Here is a 20,711-nt window from a genome sequence, read left to right as displayed (position 1 = left end):
GTCGGGTCCGTGTGCCAGAGCCAGAGCTGTCTGCTGGCACCCAGGGAACAGCTTCTGTGAATTTCTCAGGAACAGTGACAGCCCAGGCTGGTGATACGGATGCTCCAAGGTTCTTATTTTTCCATGGATGGCCAGAGCTTTCCTAGATGGGGTTAGAAGCTCAATCTGTAGTGCAGACCCTGTGAAGTTCACGGACTTATATAGGTTCTGCACCCTTGACTTCAGCTCATTCCTTCTGACCAGCAGCTGAGTGTCTTGGGGTTCAAAGCAGCTGTTTTTTTCTCACTGTCCCTTTGTCTAATGGAGTTTCACAAGCAGGTTTCTCCCACTTGCCAAGAGTCCTAAACCCACTGGAAACCCATCAACTGTTCGGATCCTGCCATTTTGTCCAGTTTCCTTCCAGCTGTCTATTTTACACTTTCGTTGCTGAATTAGCATGTCTGTGCTACTGAAGTTAAGGAGGAAGCCACAGCAGGGAGTCGGTTACACCCGGGAGGCTGGACTTGAACTAGGTTTCTATTTATTGTGGTCCACGTGGGCTTCTGAGAGGCAGAGGACTGAGAAATCCAGGACACCTCCTGGGTAGGTGAAGATTAAGGTGTGACCAGTTCATTTTGTCATCTGCTAGGGACATGACACAAAGGAGAGCATTTTAAAGGTGGAAACAGCATTAGAGGAAGTAATGGCTGACACGTATTGAGCATCTACTGTCTTTTGGGCATGGTACACCTATAATCTCTAATCCTTGGAACAATCTAGGTATTAGGTAGCTGTTCTCTTCATTGGACAGGTGTATTAGGGTTCTCTAGAGAAACAGAACCATTAGGGTGTGTCTGTGCGTGTGTGTAGATACAGATTTATTATAAGGAATCGTTTCATGCAGTGATGGGGCTGAGAAGTCTCGAGATCTGCAGGGTGGGTTGGCAAGCTGGAGACCTAGGAGAGCCAATGGTGTGATTCCAGTCTGAGTCTGAAGGCCTGAGAACCAGAGAGAGCCAGTGTTTCTGTTGGAGTCAGGGTCCAGGGTTCCAGTTCTAAGGCAGTCAGTCAGGAAGAATTCTCTCACTTGAGGAAATCTCAGCCTTTTTGTTCTATTCAAGCCTTCAAGTGATTAGGTGAGGCCCACCCACATTAGGGAGGGCAATCTGCTTTACTCAGTCTACTGATTCATGTGTTACTCTTATCCCCAAAACGCCCTCACAGAAACATCCAGGACAATTTTTTGACTAAATGTCACTCTGTGGCCCAGTTGACGCCTAAAATTAACTTGTCACACCCAGTGAGGAGACTGAAGCTTTGAGACCTTAAGTAACTTGTTCAGCATCACACTACTGGTGGGGGGGCAGAGCCAGCTCTCAAACTGAGGTCTGTTCATCTCCCGTGTTCCACTCCTTCCCTTGACGACCCTCATTTAGAAAGTGTGGAGACTCAGAGGGTGAAGGGCTAGCTGAAGTCACCAAGAATGCAGGGTTGACCCAGCATCCTGGGTCTGCTCCTTTCCCATCACACTGCTTTGGGGGACTTCAGCTGAACCTGTGCTTATAGCTCGTCTTTTCCCCACAGGGTCCCCAAGAATGTCTTCAAGTGAAGGGATCAGAGTCAGGACCCAGTGAACCCTTAGGAAGGGGAGGGATTGGAACAACCAGATGAGTTCATCGTCACTGATACCCAGAATGGCTTGGACTTCGTAGTGCTTCACAGGACCTAAAAAAAGGTCCTGTGATGAGGTTGGCTGGAATCACTATTGCCTCTTTACTCAAGGCCAAAATTTTAACCAGTGCATTTGATAAAGACCTAGAGAGCGTGCTTCTCTAGTCTGAGGAGGGAATGATAGAGGTCAAGCTGATTCAAAGTTACCCCCGACACCCTCCTTGTCTACACCCAGTCAGTAGGGCTCTCATCCACTCACTGACCCTCTGCAAAGAAGGAAAGATTGATTGGCAAATTTCTTATTTTGTTGATTTAATGTAGTTGTTTAGGAAACGGTTAGACCATTATTTGGAAAGACTTAAACAAAGTCATTCAAATAATTTATTTTGAGGCTTGAAGAATTCCCCAACCAAAAAGGTTTAGCCTAGAAAAAGTTAGAAATATAAAGAGAAAGGAAATAAAGAGTACTAGAAATGCCATCATTTTCAAAAAAATTTATTTTACTAAAGTATAGTTGATTTACAATGTTGTGTTAATTTCTGTTGTATAGCAATGTGATTCAGTTATACATATATACATCCTTTTTCATATTCTTTTCTATTGCGGTTTATCACAGGATGTTGAATATAGTTTCCTGTGCTGTACAGTAGGACCTTGTTTTTTATCCATTTATACATAATAGTTTGCATCTGCTTATTAATCCCAGACTCCCAGTCCATTCCCCCTTCAACCCCGTCCTTCTTGGCAACCATAAGTCTGTTCTCTGTATCTGTGAGTCTGTTTCGTAGATAAGTTCATTTGTGTCATATTTTAGATTCCACATATAAGTGATATCATATGGTATTTGTCTTTCTCTGTCTGACTTACTTCACTTAGTATGATAATCTCTAGGTCCATCCGTGTTGCTGAGAATGGCATTATTTCATTCTTTTTATGGCTGAGTAGTATTCCATTATGTATGTATACCACATCTTTTTTTATCCATTCATGTGTCGATGGACATTTAGGTTGTTTCCATGTCTTGGCTATTGTGAATAGTGCTACTGTGAACCTAGGGGTGCGTGTATCTTTTCGAATTAGAGTTTTGTCTGCATATATGCCCAGGAGTGGAATTTCTGGATCATATGGTAACTCTATTTTTAGTTTTTAAAGGAACGGCCATTGTGTTTTCTATAGTGGCTGCAGCAATTTACATTCCCACCAGCAGTGTAGGAGGGTTCCCTTTCCTCCACACCCTCTCCAGCATTCGTTATTTGTAGACTTTTTGATGGCGGCCATTCTGACCTGTGTGAGGTGCTACCTCACTGCAGTTTTGATTTGGATTCCTCTAATAATTAGCGATGATGAGCATCTTTTCATGTGCCTGTTGGCCATCTGTATGTCTTCTTTGGAGAAATGTTTATTTAGGTCTTTTGCCCATTTTTTTGATTGGGTTGTTTGTTTTTTTGTTATGGAGTTGTATGAGCTGTTTGTATATTTTGAAAATTAAGCCCTTGTTGGTTGCATCATTTGCAATTATCCTTTCCCAGTCCATAGGTTGTCTTTTTGTTTTGTTTATGGTTTCCTTTGCTGTGCAAAAGCTTATAAGTTTGATTAGGTCCCATTTCTTTATTTTTGCTTCTGTAGAAATGCCATCTTAAGATAACCACTGCTAATGTTTTTATATGTGTGCTGCTAGACATTCTTAGAGGTTACTCTTAAGTAGGGTTCTAGTCTCGTTCTTCCATTATTATAGCTGTGTGACCTTGGGCAAGTCACTCAACCTTTCTGAGTCTCCCTCTTTGTCTCTCCCCACCTATAAAATATCAGCCTCAGGTTCTTGTGTTTGAATAGAAAAATGAAGTTTGTAACAATCCCTTGTTCATAGCTGGTGCTTGGTTCCAATCCCCTCTGCCCACTGCATGCTGACTTTTCACTGCCCCTTCTTTTAGGGCTGGGCAAGTATTTTTAAGAAGAGGTCATGCTGACAGTTCACAGATCGAATTGCCACTCATGTCATGTGATGCCTTTTCTACTAAAATATGTTAACACTCTTGGAAAACAAGTAACCCTTGGAATATTTGCATGTTGTTTTTTAAAAGCTCCGTGCAGCTCTGCATGTTCATGTATGAAAGTAAACGTGTCTCAGATTGCAGAGGTCTCCCCATGCTGCTCTGCCTCCTGAGAACATGAAAGGATGCTTTAACCACTTTTGGAAGTTACCTGTAAATGGTAGTGGGGAGCAGACTCCTTTGCCGTAAAGCGTTATGTGACGTTGGGTTGCATTAGGTTAAATTGCAGTCCCGCTTGTTTGCTCTGCATTATCTGTTTCATAAATCCCACCACAGCACAATGAACAGACAAGGCCCTATGTATGGCTTCCTCTCTGCGGCACATCACAAAGTCCTATTAACTGTGGACATCTTGGCCCATCCTGGGAGGAGAAGACCTCATTTTCTTGGGGTCCCAAGAGCACAGACTTTCTGAGTCAGGCCTCATCGCTGACCACATGAGTGTGGCATTTTCAGAAGCCAGCATGAGCCACCCTAGCAGTCACGAGCTAATCACTCACTAGTGAGTGAGCAAAAAAGACTTAAGGACACACTTTTGTGCGTGTGTGTGCACGTGAGTACACTTTTTTTAAAGTCACATCATGTTAGGGACCTTTTTATTGGGAGCGTGAGTTTATTTAATCTTTTGAGGTTATAAGTTTGAAACCCTATTGTGGAGAACTGGTTTTGATAAAAAGATAAAGCACTTTAAAAATAATGGCAGGTCAAGTGAAGGGCATAGAGGGGTTGCACCTTTGAAAGAGAAAGTAAATATGCTGGAGATTTGAAGCACCAACAGGATACACAGAGCCTTGACTGTCTTCACATGAAGGGCCTTGGCCAGATACCTTATATGGAGAGACTGCCTCTGAAATAATTGCTTATGAACCCGTGGCCCTCCGGGGTCAGGGAAGCCACATGTGAATAATGCACGTGATCAAGGAGGAGATAATTGCCGTCAGTAAATGTTCATAAAAGCCGGAGATTGAGCCTTCACACCTGCCTTTTGATCAGAATTGCAAAGAAGCAAGGAAGCAGTATTTTGAGGTCTAGCTCCTGGAGGGACAAGCCTAAAAGCATATCGGAAAAGAAGGATTGAGTCACAGAGACCCACGTCCTCAGCTGGAGATGCTATTTGTAAAGTGGTTTGTCCCAGTTCCACGGAGACGCCCTCCAACTCCAGGGGCACACGCACCTTCCTGCCATCATCACACAAGGTAGCCCCGGTGGCCTGGGTCTTCTGTGTCCTTCCCAAAGCGTGTCCCCCTCCTGGGGACAGGCACTTCCCTCCGAGACCCGCTCTGGGCTCTGTCACGTCACGCCAGCCCTGAGCACTGCCCCGGCTTGCGGTGCCTCCTTGCCTCTCCCTGCCGGGCAGGCTGCTACCCCAGGCCACCTCTCTGGCCTTTTCCTCCTCGGACCTCACGCAGGCCACATTGCCAATAGGAGGTAGCAGCCTGGTTATTTTGTGCCTCTTGTGCTTGTAAGAAAACACAATGGGTCTGTGTCCTAGTAGCTTTGTACTGGATCCCTGGTGTTGAAACATAAGCCCCACGGCCAAACTGTGCCGGGCAGCCCAAGGTGTCGGGCAACCCTGCCAGGCAGGGAACCAGCGTAGGGCACTGTGTGGGTCCGGTGGGTGTCAGGAATGCATGTTTGACTTGGAGGTAACTGGATACCTTACAGGAAGGTGACTAAGAGACACGTGGAGTGGCTGGAAGTATAAAGGAGAGAATTCAGCGTCCTCTCTGGCTCATAAAGTACTTCCGCTTTTGTGCTGAGTAAACCTCACTTCACGCCGGGCAGCGGGGGCAAGGTGACCACTGAATGCTGGTTATGTGGCTGGCCAGTGGCCAGGCGTGTTGCGCAGGGGCTGGCGGAGGAGGAGGTCCAGCCCCTGCGCCCTGCCCGCTCAGCAGTTCCTGCTTCTGCATCCCAGGCGGGGTGCAGGTGCCCGGGCTCGGGGGGCGGGGCGGGGGCGGGGCGACAGTGGGTGTGCGGACCTGAGACGGGACTGACGGGGCCTGGGGAACAGAAGGTGCGGTGGTGAGGGCGGCGTCGGGCCTTGGCCCTGGGGGTTGTGTGCTTGGCTGCAGGCAGGGGTGGGAGGAGGGGGCTGGGCCAGCAGATGCCATCGAGTGCCCCCAGGGGAGGGGGACGGCCGGGCTCCCGCTAACGGCCTTTCTTTGCTCTTTCCTTTGTGAAGGATGGAGGCTGCACGTGTCCAGGAGATGTCGCCAAAGCCTTTGGTAAGAGGCCGCAGAGGGGGAGGGGAGGGAGCTCCCTGCAGGGGTGCCGGAAGGAGGTGGCAGACACGTTAGGAAGTTCAGGGCCAATCCTGAGTTTCCTGTCCGCGGATTTCAGCCCCTAATTGGCCCAAATCCTGGCATCGGTTTGGTTCCGGTTGGTGGCAGAGCAGGCCGAGTGCCCAGGGATAGATGCGGGGGTGTTACCCTGTGGGCCAGGCGTGGGTGGAGTCATAGCCCAGAAGTCACCGCTGGGAAGGCTCAGGGTACCTGTGGAAGAGGACTGTATCGGGTCTGAGACACCGAAACTTCAGCGAGGGGGTCTTCGGAGCCTACCTTGGGGGGCCCCCGAGGGAGGGACGGGAGCCCTAGCCGCAGTTCCTCTCCACAGGCCGAGGAGCCTGTGTTGCACCAGGGGCCGCAGCGTCTGGCTGTGACCCCGCAGGGCTGGGCCGTGGCGCCCCAGCCAGGTGTTTTCTTGGGGAGGCGCTGGGAGGTCCAGCCTCTCTGCGTGCTGTGCTCCGTGCCTGCCACTGAGCCCTTGCCAACTGCAGGCAGGAGTCAGAGCTGCCGCACGGCTGGCGAACCCCGCCTGTGAGGTGAGGCCGTGTGGGCTGGCAGGGACATCTCTACTGTTGGTTTTTGTGCTGCGTGTACTTAATACTGATGGGTGTTCTGTCTCGGGCTCCCTTCTAATAGTGCACACGGTGCACCCTGCCCAAGTGGTGACCGGACTCCCACTCCGGCAGCTTTCCCTCCCTGCGCTCCCCCAGGAAATGCAGCCACACCTGTGGAGGGAGAGGGACCAGGTCGGGGCAAAATGCTGGTTAGGAAGGGACACGAGAGTGTTCAGAAAGGAAAATAATTGGAAGCCACTTCAAAGCATTGTTTGAGTGGATCTGTGCTCTGTGTTCCTGCTGTTTACATCTGCTTCTGGGCTTGTGGTTTTCGGGAGGCCTGGCCAGACACCAGTTGTCCTCTGCCCCCTTATAATCACGGCAGGGGGGTCAAGGAGCCAGCAGTTGTGTTAGGGACCCTGCAGGGAAGAGTCTGCAAAGCTTGCTGCCAAGTAGAGAGGTCCTGTGCCTTGGTTGCCTGACTGCCAGACCCAGGGGCCAGCCCTGCAGCCCCTGCCTTTCGTAATGCTGGACGGAAGGGACTGGAATGCCTGACGCACACCCCAAAGTCCTCTTGTAAATATCTAAGTGACCAGATGGAAGTAGTCAAGGTCACGTTTCAGAGGATCCTGTGTCTGCTTCTCCTTGTCCTTCATCGTCATTACTTAACGCATCTGTACGCTGATGTCCTCCTATTCTGAATGTAAACCCTCGATAGGACTCGCTGAGGATGGGGAAGAGTGACTATTTCTGTTTCTCCCACGTAGGCCTTTTCCTTTCCTAACAACTAGTTACTCCCCATCTTCCATGTGCCATGTGCTGTAATAAACACTGAGGACACAGCAGTGAGTTAGCCCCCCCGTTCCAACTATCCCTGGTCCTGATCCAGTGTAACCTCCGAAGGCAGCTTCAACACCCCAGTCTCCTGTGTACCTATCCTGGAAGTTTCATGTCATTTGGTGATTAATATGGGGTATTGTTTACTCTGGAAGTCAAATGTTTATCACAACAGAGGTGCGGGTAGAGTTTTACAGGATGTATACACATATATGTGTGTGTGTATGATGTACATATACATATATATGTACTTACAGGTTTCTCTCCTTCATGCCCAAGCTCTAGTGCAGGAGGTTCTGTCTGTTCTGAGGTCCCTTCACATCTACACTGTTTGAGTGCTGAGAGCTTCAGGTAGACCAGATGCCTGATGGGGACATGGCAGAGGAGTTACTGTATTATGTATGAGATTGGACAACATGCTGAGGTGCTGCCCAATTATTAATGTTTCTTTGATTTTCAGAGAGTTAGACCTGTGGAAGGTGGTCATAGATAGGAAGTCCATCAGTAACCATTAAGGATTGTCCACTGTATTAGCCACCAAGCTTCAGCAGGCTGACTTGTTGCTTGGAGCATCCAGTGCCCATCTGCCCTTAACTTTTTTCCAAAGTGGGGAGGTTGAGCTTTTCTCTGACCATAGCCAGGAGGAGGGACGGTGAGTTGGTAGCACTTGCATCTTTCCAGAGCCGACTTTCTCTGAGCTCTTTTCTCTGCTGCTTCTTTTTGTCCCCACTTCGGAGTGCAGGAGCCGGAGCAGATTTTGTCATGCTGGGAGGGATGTTTTCGGGCCATACTGAGTGTGCTGGAGAGGTGATCGAGAGGAATGGACAGAAGCTCAAGCTGTTCTATGGGATGAGCTCAGAGACAGCGATGAAGAAACATGCTGGAGGGGTTGCGGAGTACAGGTATGGAGGGTGGGTGGAGCGGGGGTGGGCAGCGCCGTCACCAGTGAGGTTGCGTTCCCCGGCTCCTTACAGAAACGGGGTGGAAGTGGGTCTCAAAGAATATGCGTCTGTTTATATTATGGTACCACAGGAAGGAGCTAGAACACATATATATTTCTTAATTAAGATGTTCAATTAAAGAAATAACTATGGCTTAAATTATTTTTTTACTGAAGTACAGTTGATTTACAATGTTGTGTTAGTTTCAGGTGTACAGCAAAGTGATTCAGTTATATATACATATTCATCTATTTTTTTTCAGATTCTTTCTCCTTATAGATTATTACAAAATATTGACAATAGTTCCCTGTGCTATACAGTAGGTCTTTGTTGGTTATGTGTTTTAAATATAGCAGTGTGTACATGTCAATCCCAAACTCCCAATCTGTCCCTACCCCCGACCCTTCCTTCCTGGTAACCATAAGTTCATTCTCTAAGTCTGTGAGTCTGTTTGTTTTGTAAATAAGTTCATTTGTATCATTTTTTTTTTAGATTCCGCATGATATCATATGATTTGTCTTTCTCTGTCTGACTTACTTCACTTAGTATGATAATCTCTAGGTCCATCCATGTTGCTGCAAATGGCATTATTTCATTCTTTTTAATGGCTGAGTAATCTATTGTATGTATATACTCCACATCTTCTTTACAGAGTATATGGACATTTAGGTTGCTTCCATGTCTTGGCTATTGTAAACAGTGTTGGAATGAACATTGGGGGTGCATGTATCCTTTCGAACCATGTTTTCCTCTGGATATATGCCCAGGAATGGGATTGCTTGATCATATGGTAGCTCTATTTTTAGTTTCTTAAGGAACCTCCATACTGTACTCCATAGTGGCTGAACCAGTGTACATTCCCACCAACAGTGTAGGAGGGTTCCCTTTCTTCCATACCCTCTCCAGCATTTATTGTTTGTAGACTTTTTGATGATGGCCATTCTGACTGGTGTGAGGTAATATCTCATTGTAGTTTTGATTTGCATTTCTCTAATAATTAGCGATGTCGAGAATCTTTTCATGTGCCTCTTGGCCATCTGTATGTCTTCTTTGGAGAAATGTCTGTTTAGGTCTTCTGCCCATTTTTTGATTGGGTTGTTTTTTTCGATATTGAGCCACATGAGCTGTTTGTAAATTTTGAAGATTAATCCCTTGTTGGTCGCATAGTTTGCATATTTTCTCCCATTCTGTGGGCAGTCTTTTCGTTTTGTTTATGGTTTCTTTTGCTGTGCAAAAGCTTTGAAGTTTCATTAGGTCCCATTTGTTTATTTTTGTTTTTATTTCCATTACTCTAGGCGGTGGGTCAAAAAGGATCTTGCTGTGATTTATGTCAAAGAGTGTTCTACCTATATTTTCCTCTAAGAGGTTTATAGTATCCGATCTTACATTTAGGTCTTTCATCCATTTTATTTTTGTGTATGGTGCTAAAGAATGTTCTAATTTCATTTTTTTACATGTAGCTGTCCAGTTCCCAGCACCACTTAGTGAGGAGGCTGTCTTTTCTCCATTGTATAGTCTTGCCTCCTTTGTAGTAGATTAATTGACCATAGGCGTGTGGGTTTATTCTGGGCTTTCTATCCTGTTCCATTGATCTATATTTCTATTTTTGTGCCAGTACTATATTGTTTTGATGACTGTAGCTCTGTAGTACAGTCTGAAGTCAGGGAGCCTGATTCCTCCAACTTTTTTTTTCTTGAGATTGCTTTGGTTATTTTGTGTCTCCATACAAATTTTAAGACTTTTTTGTCCTAGTTCTGTGAAAAATGCCATTAGTAATTTGATAGGGATTGCACTGAATATGTAAATTACCTTGGGTAGTGTAGTAATTTTGACAATATTTATTTTTCCAATCCAAGAACATGGTATATCTTTCCATCTGTTTGTGTCATCTTTGATTAGAAAACATATCTTGCCTCTTTCAAAGTAGCTATAATTTTTATCCAACCAGGCTTAGCAGTGTTTGGGGCCCCAGAAAGGCAGTGCAGAGCAGAAGTATTTGGGGATAAGTTGGAAATGGAACTAGGGGTATATGTGAGTAGGTATGACTCTTGTTCAACCAGCCCTGGAGGGGACCCACCAGACTTCCAGGCCTTGTCCTGATTATCACAGCCTTGTCCTCATAGAGCTGATGTGGAGCCTGAGATGAGTCAGGCTATAAGTGGCAAGCAGAAGGATGGGTCTCCCACTGCATATGAGAACAGGGGTGGTCGAGACCACCTCACAGAGGTCAGGCCTTTTGGGAAGAGTGCTGTGTGTCACCTGCCATAGCTCCCCCAGGACTCTTCCCTGCCTCTGGGCTCAAACAGTTGACACACGCGGTATTTTTAGGCATTTAATTATGTTACTGTGCAGAAGGGATGCTCACGTCTGCTTATCTGCTCCACCTCCATTTTAATTGTGTGCACGTGTGTTTTAAGAACGTTGTGACAGAATATACCCACTGTCTCGCCCTGCTCCATGGAGTCTGTCATTGCTTCTCATCAGAGTTCGCACTGATGACAAGCTGTGCCATGTGCACAGGACGGGAGGCCCTGCATCCTTAGAAGGATGGAAACTCAGGCCCCCTGCCATGGGCTGATAACCTCCATTTCCTACCACTTATTCCACACCCAAAAGCTTACAACGAAGATGTGGGATTCAGATGTACTGTGTAAGGTTTGAGCCAACCTAGAGGTTACACATCTCCACTCCACTGAGATTTTCAGGTGGGCGGGAGGGCAGGAGGGGCGGGGTTCCCCCCACCAAAGCTCTGTTCCTCGGGTACTGGGAGGCTGACTTCAGTCCTCCTCCTCTCTTGGGGGGAATCTCAATATCAATGATGCAGGGTGGGAAGGAGGAGAAGGGGACTACATTTATACCTTCATTCTGGAAACTGCGGACAGTCCAGACAAGAGGCACACGCCCCTCCCACGCAGCCTCCGAAGGCCCCTTTCTCCCGTGTGGTGACTGATGGAGGAGGCTGTACAGTGTGTTGTGGGAGAGAAGGGGAGGGGTTTACTTTCTCACATCCGACCTGGACCTCTGGCCACGAAGCTTAATGCTTTGCCGGCGACCAGCGTCACCGTTCAAGGGCCCGTGTCTGTCTCCTATGTGCTGGTCTGGAAGTGGAGCCGTTGCGATTCCGTGACAGCCAGTTGCTTTGCCTGGGGGACATTTTTGCCCTCTAGCCGTTGCATCTGTTTCGGGTTCTAAGAAAAGTAGGTAGGGAAGGCCAGACCAGACTAGAGCATGAAGAGAAGCCAAGGAGCTGAAAAAAAGAAAAAAAAAAAATCCTCTCCTGTGATTTCAGCAGGATTTAAACCAAAAAGAAAAGAGAAGATTTGGGAGTATCAAGACTCAGTTCCAGAAGTGGATTCGAATTTTAGCCAAGGAAGGAAAGTGCTGAAGGAGTTAGAACCTTAATCCAGAGGCAGCCTGAGCCCTGTAGGCTGCATCTGTGTTCTCTCTCTCTAGGTCTGTCTCTTTCTCTCTCCCTCCCTCCCATCACCTGATCTCCTCCTGAGAATGGTTCTCCTTCTTTGATGTTGTATTTAATTAAGGCAGAGTTATTTATGCTTTACTAGTTCTTTCCCACTCATTACCCACTTAGTTCTCTTGCTGTCCTTGGGAGACGGATCAGAGCCCTTCATTTTACAGATGAAAAGACTTGGGCATCAACGATAAGTGACTTGTAAAAGGTGCCATCACCACTTAGCGAAGAAGCGATGCTGAGGAACTGGAGGATGTCCAGTGAGCCTCGGGAAGGCCATGGAAACCTCTTTTAAAAAATGAAATGGCCATCATTTCAGGCACACGTGCGCACGTTGGTCTCTGGTCACAGAGTGCAGCGACGCCAGTCATCTTGGGTATGGCCAGTGGCCGGCTTAGTGAACTCGGTGCTGTAAACCAGCCACTAACTAGGCCAGCCCTTGGTCTGCTGGATGGTTTAAGTTGCTAGATTTTCACCCGAGGGTAGTCTTAACAGGTGTAGATTTCAATGCTCAAGCGTTACTACCCTTTTGAAATTCTAGGTAATAACTTTTTGATCAAGAGATGCTACTTTTTCAGTTGAAGAGACCAGCTAAAGAAAGTTCCAGAATTTGGTTAATTGTTAAAATTTCCAGATGGCCTGACCCTTAGATGGAGGCTAGAGTTTTGCATGGATTGGAGAGTTCCTTCCTGCAATGCCCCTCCTAAAACAAGTGTGGATTGTATCTCCATCTTGCAGTAAGGGGACGTGACGTGGAATCGAGCAGTGTTGCTTGGTGGCCTTGTGAAGAGGAGGACAAGGACTCAGCAAGGACAGTTAGATGGGCTTTAGTGTTGGTGCCACGTGCCAGCTCTCCTGAATTTCTTCATGTCCCCCTGAAAACTCAAAAGACGCTAACCAAAGCCCTGCAGCCTCGGGTGCTGAGAAGTCCTTAGTTCTGCTCTGGTTCCGCCTTTCAGGGGCCCCGCGCCACGCCTGGGACAACAGGCATAGTGATTTGTGCGGACGCAGGGTGGTGAGCTGGGGCACCCAACAAGGGCCCTGGGAAGACAGGCCGTGGGAGTGGAGCCACTAACCTTACTAGCGGAGGTTTCCGCGTCACCTCGTGGTGCTTGACTTGTCCCTTTTCTCCATCCCTTCCTCCTCCACCCCGGCTTGTCCCCTGTGAAGGTGCTCTGTCTGGCCCTGACTGGAGAGCTGGCAGGGGTCGGGGAGGGACGCTCTGGGCTTGTTCCATCGTTGATCAGGGAGAGCAAGCAGGAGAGACGCAGGGGGGCAGTGGTCAGGAGGTCTGTTCCGCTGTCCCGTAGGTATTCTGGGGCTCTGGGTCAGTTGGAGGTGGGTGTACCCATTAACAGAGACTGGAAAGGCGGGGCCGGAGTAGCGTGCACTGCTGGGGAGGACGTCGCCCTCCGGGGTGATGGTCCGGGTCTGTGACTCTTCCAGTGTTGCCGACGGGCTCTGGGCAGCCAGCAGCGAGGTCGTGCATCTTGGGTGGGGAGGAGTGCCTTCATCTGAGATGCTGGCCTGACCTGCGTGGCGAGGGCAGCAAGGCCGATGCGGGCGTGGGGCTGGAGGGTGGTGTGTCGCTGCCCGAGTGCCCTGGGCTACGGCTGGGAATCCTTCTGGCCGGCTTCTTAAGGGAAAAGAACCAGATCGAAAGAAAAACCTCCCTTTCTCTTCCAGAGCCTCGGAGGGCAAGACCGTGGAAGTGCCTTACAAAGGGGATGTCGAGAACACTATTCTGGACATTCTCGGGGGACTGAGGTCTACCTGCACCTACGTAGGGGCCGCCAAACTCAAAGAGCTCAGCAGGAGGGCGACGTTCATCCGGGTGACCCAGCAGCACAACACCGTGTTCAGCTAACCTTGAGATCAAGGACGAGACGACCTCCAGCCTCGCGAAGCATCTGCACAGGCCTGCTTTCCCATCCCCCTCCTCCTGTGACAGCAGAGGTTCCGGCTGATCCCAGAAGCAAGGCACTTCCTGGGTCAGTGGCTGGAGCTCAGCTGCCCGGAACGTGTAACCTCCTTGTTAAAACTAACACGCCTTTTTCTTTTCTTTTTTTTTTAAGAAAATGGTTTCACTTTAATATAATGCTATGAAGACTTGCCTGCGTGCCGGAGTCTGCATTTGCAAGACCAAGTGGTCGGGGGAGCTGGGGGTTTTTCTGCCTTCTTCCCATGCTTGGCTTTTAGCAGTCAAGGTACCTGGGGAGGGGAGGGCAGGAGGGGAGGACTGGGGGGAAACACAGCTAGAGGAACTGGCATCCCCTCCGTCCAGCGTTCGGTTGCTGGAAAAGAACAAAAGCAGTTGACAGGTGAACCTGAAGACTGGTTTCCGGCAGGTGCCCCCAAGGTGCGGTGACATGTTTCCACCACCTTCCTTTTGCACGTCCCTTTTGGGAGCAGGTCCTCTATTGCTGCATTTAGTGCTGCTTCTAGGAAGCTGTCCCTGTCCTGGTTTCTCGTTTGGTTTGTTTTCCTCCGTCTCTTCCCTCTCCTCCTCAGTTCTGGCTCATCAGGTTGGCCTCTCAAAGACAGAATATTATTTTGAAGTTCCATGGGATCTTTTATTGAAAGGTTATCCACTGCAAAGTTGGCAGAGTCCCACTGGAAAACAACCAAAACCTTGAGCAGTGCCTTCCTAAAAGGCATTGGTTTAAAATCTGAGATGGAACCGTTCCCTTGTCACGGTTTCCAGGAAGGACCACTGGGCACTACTGTATAAGGGTCTGTTCATTGGTGACAACGGTACTTCCTTGGAGAAAGGACCCGTGGCCTTGGCAGGAATCCCACAGCAGTCCACTGTGGCGCTTGTCTAAACAGTGAACACGGATGAATTAATGATGAGCGGCCACTTCTTTTGAAGCATTATTTGAATATTAGGACTGGGCAGTGTATGCAGCCCAGGATGTTTTACTTTATCTCCTTTTAAACGAGGCTAAAGAAGCAGATACGGGAGTTAAATTTTCTCTGAAAAGACAAGTGACAGCCCTGGAGCAGAAAGGAGCCACGCACTCCTACTGTGTTAAGAGCCTGATGGTCCATGGTGCCTGACACCGTATGAGGAATCCAACCAAACCGTGGCACCCCGGGAACTCACAGGTCCGGGTTTAGTCTTAGAAGGATACCTTTCAAGATCCAGCAACTTGAACTCCGTTGTAATGCTTTTTGCTCCTAAATCCGTACAGAATACTTCTTATACTTGTAGAAACACGAATGGCTACACATTTGAGATGAGGGTCTAAAGGATGTGGAACATCATCAAGCAAGATGTGGGGCGTTGCTGGAGGCACCCCACCTCTTCTGCCTGCTTGTCTGAGGTATGCGCCCCATGCTGTTCCTGTGGAAGACGTGTTTTACACTTGAGCCCTCGAGTGTGTTAGCTCTAAGAGATTCTTTATTTGCAAAATAAGGGAGAGAAGTGGAGAAGTCTTAAATCCATTAAAATGGACCAGCAGTAAGTAAGTAATAAGGAAACTTCCAGAATGGCATCCTTCTCCATACTCCTGGTCTTGGCTTGCGGGGGGGGGGTCCCCTTCTCCCATCAGGGTGGAGCACACGACAGCATCCCTTTGGGCAGTCCTCTCCACGGGGATGTGCACCTGCTTGATCCACCTTGTGCAAAGCTTTTGCAGACTACCTGCTCTTTGTTTCCACGAAGGCGGGAAGGCAGGTCCCTCGCTCACCTGGTTTTTAGGGGAGCGAAAACGTGACTGACTGCAGAAGCCAAAACCTCATCAGGATCATTTTGAAGCAGCGGTTTCACTTCTAAGGGCCCCTTACCCTCTGCAAGTTCATCCCTTGCCTCTAGTAGCCGTGGGCATGGGGGATCCTGCCCTGGAGCAGCCCTCAGACCCTGCTGACTGCAGGGCTTCCTGTGCAGGGGTGGGTGCCAGTGACTAGATGCCATTCACCTTAGGCGGCTCCACCTGTGGGCTCCTGCCGTGCTTCTGGTGGTTTCAAGGTCTGCCTCACTGCAGCGTGTGAAGCCAAGGCTTTTCTCTAATCAGTATGACCGCTTCAGGTAAGTCTCACAGCTACTGGACCCCAAACTTGTCAAGACCTTTAGCATCTAATATTAAAACAGCAGGGAAGGCAGTGGTTCAGACTGCTTCGCCAGACTTGCCCACGTCTGCCCAGAATGCTCCGGAGGACGAGGACTTGGGCAGCCTTCTTGTCTGGGTTACAAGGCTCAGCTCATCACTGCTAGTTTACACGCCAACGTTCTCTCTCTCACACACTAGCATTCACGATGCGTCAGAACCTCAACTCTTAAGTCCTAAAGGAGAGTCCTGGTGAGATGTCCCCATCCATGAAGCAAGAAGGCAGTAACAGGAAAGGAGTTACCCGTCCCTGCCTGGGCTAAGCGACAACTCTGGATTTAATGCTGAGAGTTCTCTTCCAGCTCTGCAGAACCTTAGGGCTGGAAGGATCTGAGAACCACGCATGCAGATGCGGGCAGGGGGTTACACCTGCTTGGGCCCTGGAGGAATTAGTTTCTGGGGCAACCGCCCAGCCTCATCCATCTGAGACTGGGCACCGTGCAAACCTCTGAGTTTCTAACAAACAGGCATGAACTACAGGAAACATGAATGAACTTTCCACCTTCAGACAACTAATATCAGTGTACAGCAAGATTGTACAGAAATGGATGGATAATGCTCTACGAGCCAACAAAGATGCCAGATACTGTTGAGAAACAAAATTATCTTTTGCAAACAGCAACGTTCAGATAGGAGGACTAAACATGAACGGAACAAGCCATCAGATGCTCATCTAATATTAAAACAGCAGGGAAGGCAGTGGTTCAGACTGCTTCGCCAGACTTGCCCACGTCTGCCCAGAATGCTCCGGAGGACGAGGACTTGGGCAGCCTTCTTGTCTGGGTTACAAGGCTCAGCTCATCACTGCTAGTTTACACGCCAACGTTCTCTCTCTCACACACTAGCATTCACGATGCGTCACAACCTCAACTCTTAAGTCCTAAAGGAGAGTCCTGGTGAGATGTCCCCATCCATGAAGCAAGAAGGCAGTAACAGGAAAGGAGTTACCCGTCCCTGCCTGGGCTAAGCGACAACTCTGGATTTAATGCTGAGAGTTCTCTTCCAGCTCTGCAGAACCTTAGGGCTGGAAGGATCTGAGAACCACGCATGCAGATGCGGGCAGGGGGTTACACCTGCTTGGGCCCTGGAGGAATTAGTTTCTGGGGCAACCGCCCAGCCTCATCCATCTGAGACTGGGCACCGTGCAAACCTCTGAGTTTCTAACAGGCATGAACTACAGGAAACATGAATGAACTTTCCACCTTCAGACAACTAATCAGTGTACAGCAAGATTGTACAGAAATGGATGGATAATGCTCTACGAGCCAACAAAGATGCCAGATACTGTTGAGAAACAAAATTATCTTTTGCAAACAGCAACGTTCAGATAGGAGGACTAAACATGAACGGAACAAGCCATCAGATGCTGAAACGGGCCTCTTATCTCAGAATCTCATCTCAAGCAAGACCAACCCTCTCCCCACCCCCAAAATTAGTAGGAAAGGCAACGCCTTATGTCACCCTCCCTGCCACAAACCTACCCAGTGATGAGAGCAGATTAAGTAAGAGGGAGGAATTACGACCGTATCCTCAGCCTTGTCTTTCTCCGAGGACCTGACACAAGGCAAAGACACATTTGCAATTGGCACTGTTATTTTATTAGTACGAGTATACTGAAACAATAAACTTGTACTGGTATACAGACAATTTATTTAAAACAATTTTGTTCAAATTTTGAATCAAACATTGTTTTATTATAATAATGAAATAATTTCTACCTAGAAAAACCTGCAAGCACCATCAAAGAAAGGGACCATAAAATTCAATAAACAGACTCGAGTGTATCCTACAAATAGACACACCACGATTAGAAAATAGAATATGAATTCTTCCATTTTTTTTTAATATTTGTTTTAAAAAAGCTAGTGCAAGTACAATATTTTACACTGGAATTACAGAGAGTATATGCACGCATATGGAAAAAAGTTCTCCTGTCACAAGAAAAGCTCTTAACTATGTATGCACTTAAAATTTTCTTTTCAATAAGGTGCAAAACATCATTCCTTCCCTAGTTCTCCTCTGTACTGGCCATGGCGGTCTGATAGTGCCCTCAGAGTGCTAGTGTCTCTTTTCCCTTGGCCGGTGGGAGGCGTAGGATTGGGAGGGTGGTGGGTCGTGAGCTGATATTAAAAAATACAACAGTGCGACTCTCAGAGATGGCTCGGGGACCAGGACCCCACGGGCTAGAAATGAGGACACTCATCTTAACCGAAGGCCCCCACGAATACTGGCTGGGCTCAACCGGAGCCTTTCATTCAGCTGACACCGATTTGGGTTTACAGGGAGCAGAGAAGGCTGAGGAGGCAGAAACCTCCCCGAAAGGCCAAAAGGGCAGTTAGTTAGTTATTCACAGAACTGAATGCACAGGTATCAAGTTTAATGGTCACTGACTAAAGAATTCACCCCACTCCTGGACCGGATGATTTAAGAGTAGGTGGTTCATTTAAGAAGCAGAGGAAACCTACACACCCAGCTTGGTAACCGCTCAGATTTGCTATTCCAGAGGACAGAATGTTACCTCAGCAAGGATGACTGTAAACAGCGCTTCCAAAGGGGGCCTTCAGACCGGCCATGGAAAAGGAGACTGGCTCATCGGCCATCCCAACAGCAAACGAACAAACTAAAGGGAAAGAAAACTTGGGTGAAATCTCCAATTATCTGCACTGGAAGACTGGAGTCCTTTCAGATAAGAAAAGTGATGGAAATTCTTGAGACGGTTACTGTATAGATACTACCTATTGGCCAAAAGCACTTAATTTTAATACAGCTGAACCATTTGTATGTGAGTCATGAGGATATGAAAAACTGAAGCCGCTGTTCCCTCCCGCCATCGTACAGGTAAATGTCAGCTACCAGAAACATCACATGTAACAGTAAGGGAAGGGCTGAGATTCTGAATTTAAGAATTGGACGGGGATTTGCTCAATATCCTCCCAGCTGTCCAGTTTCTGCTGGCTAGCTTGATTTCTGGACAGAATATGACTTCTGAGAAGTTACTCCACATTTATTTTGGCCTCTTAATAGCAAAGAAAAAATCAAATCCAAAGTAAAACAAGGCATTTCAACTGAAATCCTTGTTTTACGCCCCCCCCCCCATTGAACTGAGGTGTTGGGCGGGGGGAAAGAAGGCTGAACGTTTTTTTGTGTGTGTCCTCGTAATGAGTCCTGTTTTCTTGGTAGCTAGGATCCCTTGTTACAAACACTTCTTGTTCAGAATTATATTCTTTGGGTTTATTGGAACAGGAAGTGCTGAAAATGTCAATCATCATCTCTGAAGAAAAAGGAGTTGCAATGGCTTAAGAGTTTAAGAAGGGAGCTCAGAGAAGTACTTTCGGCATAGGAATGAACAGTATTCTCAAATTGCAGAATACAGTTACTCTCCCTCAGAAGAGGGTTCTATGTAACAGAAACATAGAGGAAGCATAGGTATAGTTGAAGAGCCTTTTACGTAGTAATTCTTCCAGGCCATAACCATACAAATCTGATCATTTAGACATGACACATTTCTATATACAAAAAAAACATGTAACTTTCAACCTTTTTTTTTTTTTTTACAAACAAGGTATGAAACTCATTGTTTCAACAGATCCATATCTTTCAAACACTGAATGAATCATTTCGACATTCATTTTTCTTTTGTGCAATTTTTAAAAACATTACCTGTACTCCTCAAAGTGAGTGCTTCAAAGTTTTTTTTCTTCAGCTTCTCAAATTAGGTGTACATTAAAAAAAAAAAAAATCCCACAAGGTATAGTGCTACAAGAAAAGATCCTATCAGTAAGGTAACATATTTGAAGCGAGGTCATCTATGTAAAAGAAATCTCAGCTCCGGAGTAGAGGTGTGCAAACAGTTTGGAGTTTCCCTATCAACAGAAACACAACACTGTCCATGGAAAAAAAAGAGGAAACCAACCCAACACAATGGCATATGCATATGCTTTATAAAAAAGTATATTCTCTGTATAGTTATTACTGGATGTGTTCTTAAAATTCTCTATTTCAGAAATTCTGGGTTGAAAACAAGGTGGAAGCAAAGACCTCCACTTCACTTTGAAAACCAAAAAGCATAATTCCCTTTGCTTTCACATCACCCCGAAGAAGCTGGATTGGGCCACAGAGACCGCTGGCCCTTTTTTCACCTGGGATCATCACGGGTGACTAGGAGATAGGAAGTGCAAAGGGTTTTAGGAGAAAACAGACCATGGTTTGTTGAGCTGCTTGCAGTTCATGAAACAGTGGCCATGACGACCAACACAGCTCAAAAAGCCTGGCCTTCAGTCCACAGAGCTCTGCTGCTTCACCCAGATCTGAAATAGCATGGCATTAGTGTCTTCAAAAGCATTTGAGATTCTTTTTCTCTATGAAATAGGTTTCCTTAGTAGTCACAGATGTTAAAGGGTATTATCAATTGTTTCCTTAAAAAAAACAAAAACAAAAATCCCAAAGCTACACCACAACAAAAATAAATTTTGGCAACGTATTTCAGTAAAGATCAAACTATGTGCAAAGAGTGGATTTTATGATTACTAGGAGCTACTGTTCATCTTGAACATGCAGCATTATATTGCAATCTATGCAGTATCTAAGGAGAAATCCACAAGATGCAGGAAATCCAAACATTCCTCGAAGTTGTACAACCCTACTCCAGAACAGTCAAAGTGCTGCTTCTGGACACGTCAGTGTACCACACACACGCCAGCCCCGTCCCTGAGTTAGAGGTGTGAAAGGTTCCGCAGAGTTCCTTAGAGGGGAGAAGGAGGGGTGCTGCCACTTCCCGGTGGGGGACAAAACCCAACACACTCACCTAACAGA

At 47.3% G+C, this 20,711-nt stretch overlaps 2 protein-coding genes across 2 annotated transcripts in view; one reads left to right on the top strand and one right to left on the bottom strand.

Annotated features, from left to right (window-relative positions):
• Positions 1 to 13,902, top strand: part of GMPR (guanosine monophosphate reductase) — an 18,923-nt gene extending 5,021 nt beyond the window's left edge. The window contains 4 exon segments of the mRNA XM_055080031.1: positions 4,734 to 4,897; positions 5,887 to 5,929; positions 8,123 to 8,282; positions 13,477 to 13,902. Of these exon segments, the coding sequence (XP_054936006.1) occupies positions 4,734 to 4,897; positions 5,887 to 5,929; positions 8,123 to 8,282; positions 13,477 to 13,657 (548 nt within the window). The 3' untranslated portion in view covers positions 13,658 to 13,902.
• Positions 8,957 to 20,711, bottom strand: part of ATXN1 (ataxin 1) — a 328,762-nt gene continuing 317,007 nt past the window's right edge. The window contains exons 7-8 of the mRNA XM_055079724.1: positions 18,418 to 18,519; positions 8,957 to 11,568 (exon numbers count right to left, since the gene is read on the bottom strand). Coding sequence (XP_054935699.1) covers positions 18,419 to 18,519 — 101 coding nt within the window. The 3' untranslated portion in view covers positions 8,957 to 11,568; position 18,418. The remainder of the gene's footprint in view (positions 11,569 to 18,417; positions 18,520 to 20,711) is intronic.

The sequence above is a fragment of the Physeter macrocephalus genome, chromosome 18, assembly GCF_002837175.3.
Source record: "Physeter macrocephalus isolate SW-GA chromosome 18, ASM283717v5, whole genome shotgun sequence".
NCBI classification, from domain to species: domain Eukaryota; kingdom Metazoa; phylum Chordata; class Mammalia; order Artiodactyla; family Physeteridae; genus Physeter; species Physeter macrocephalus.
This window is presented reverse-complemented; position numbering and strand designations above follow the sequence as displayed.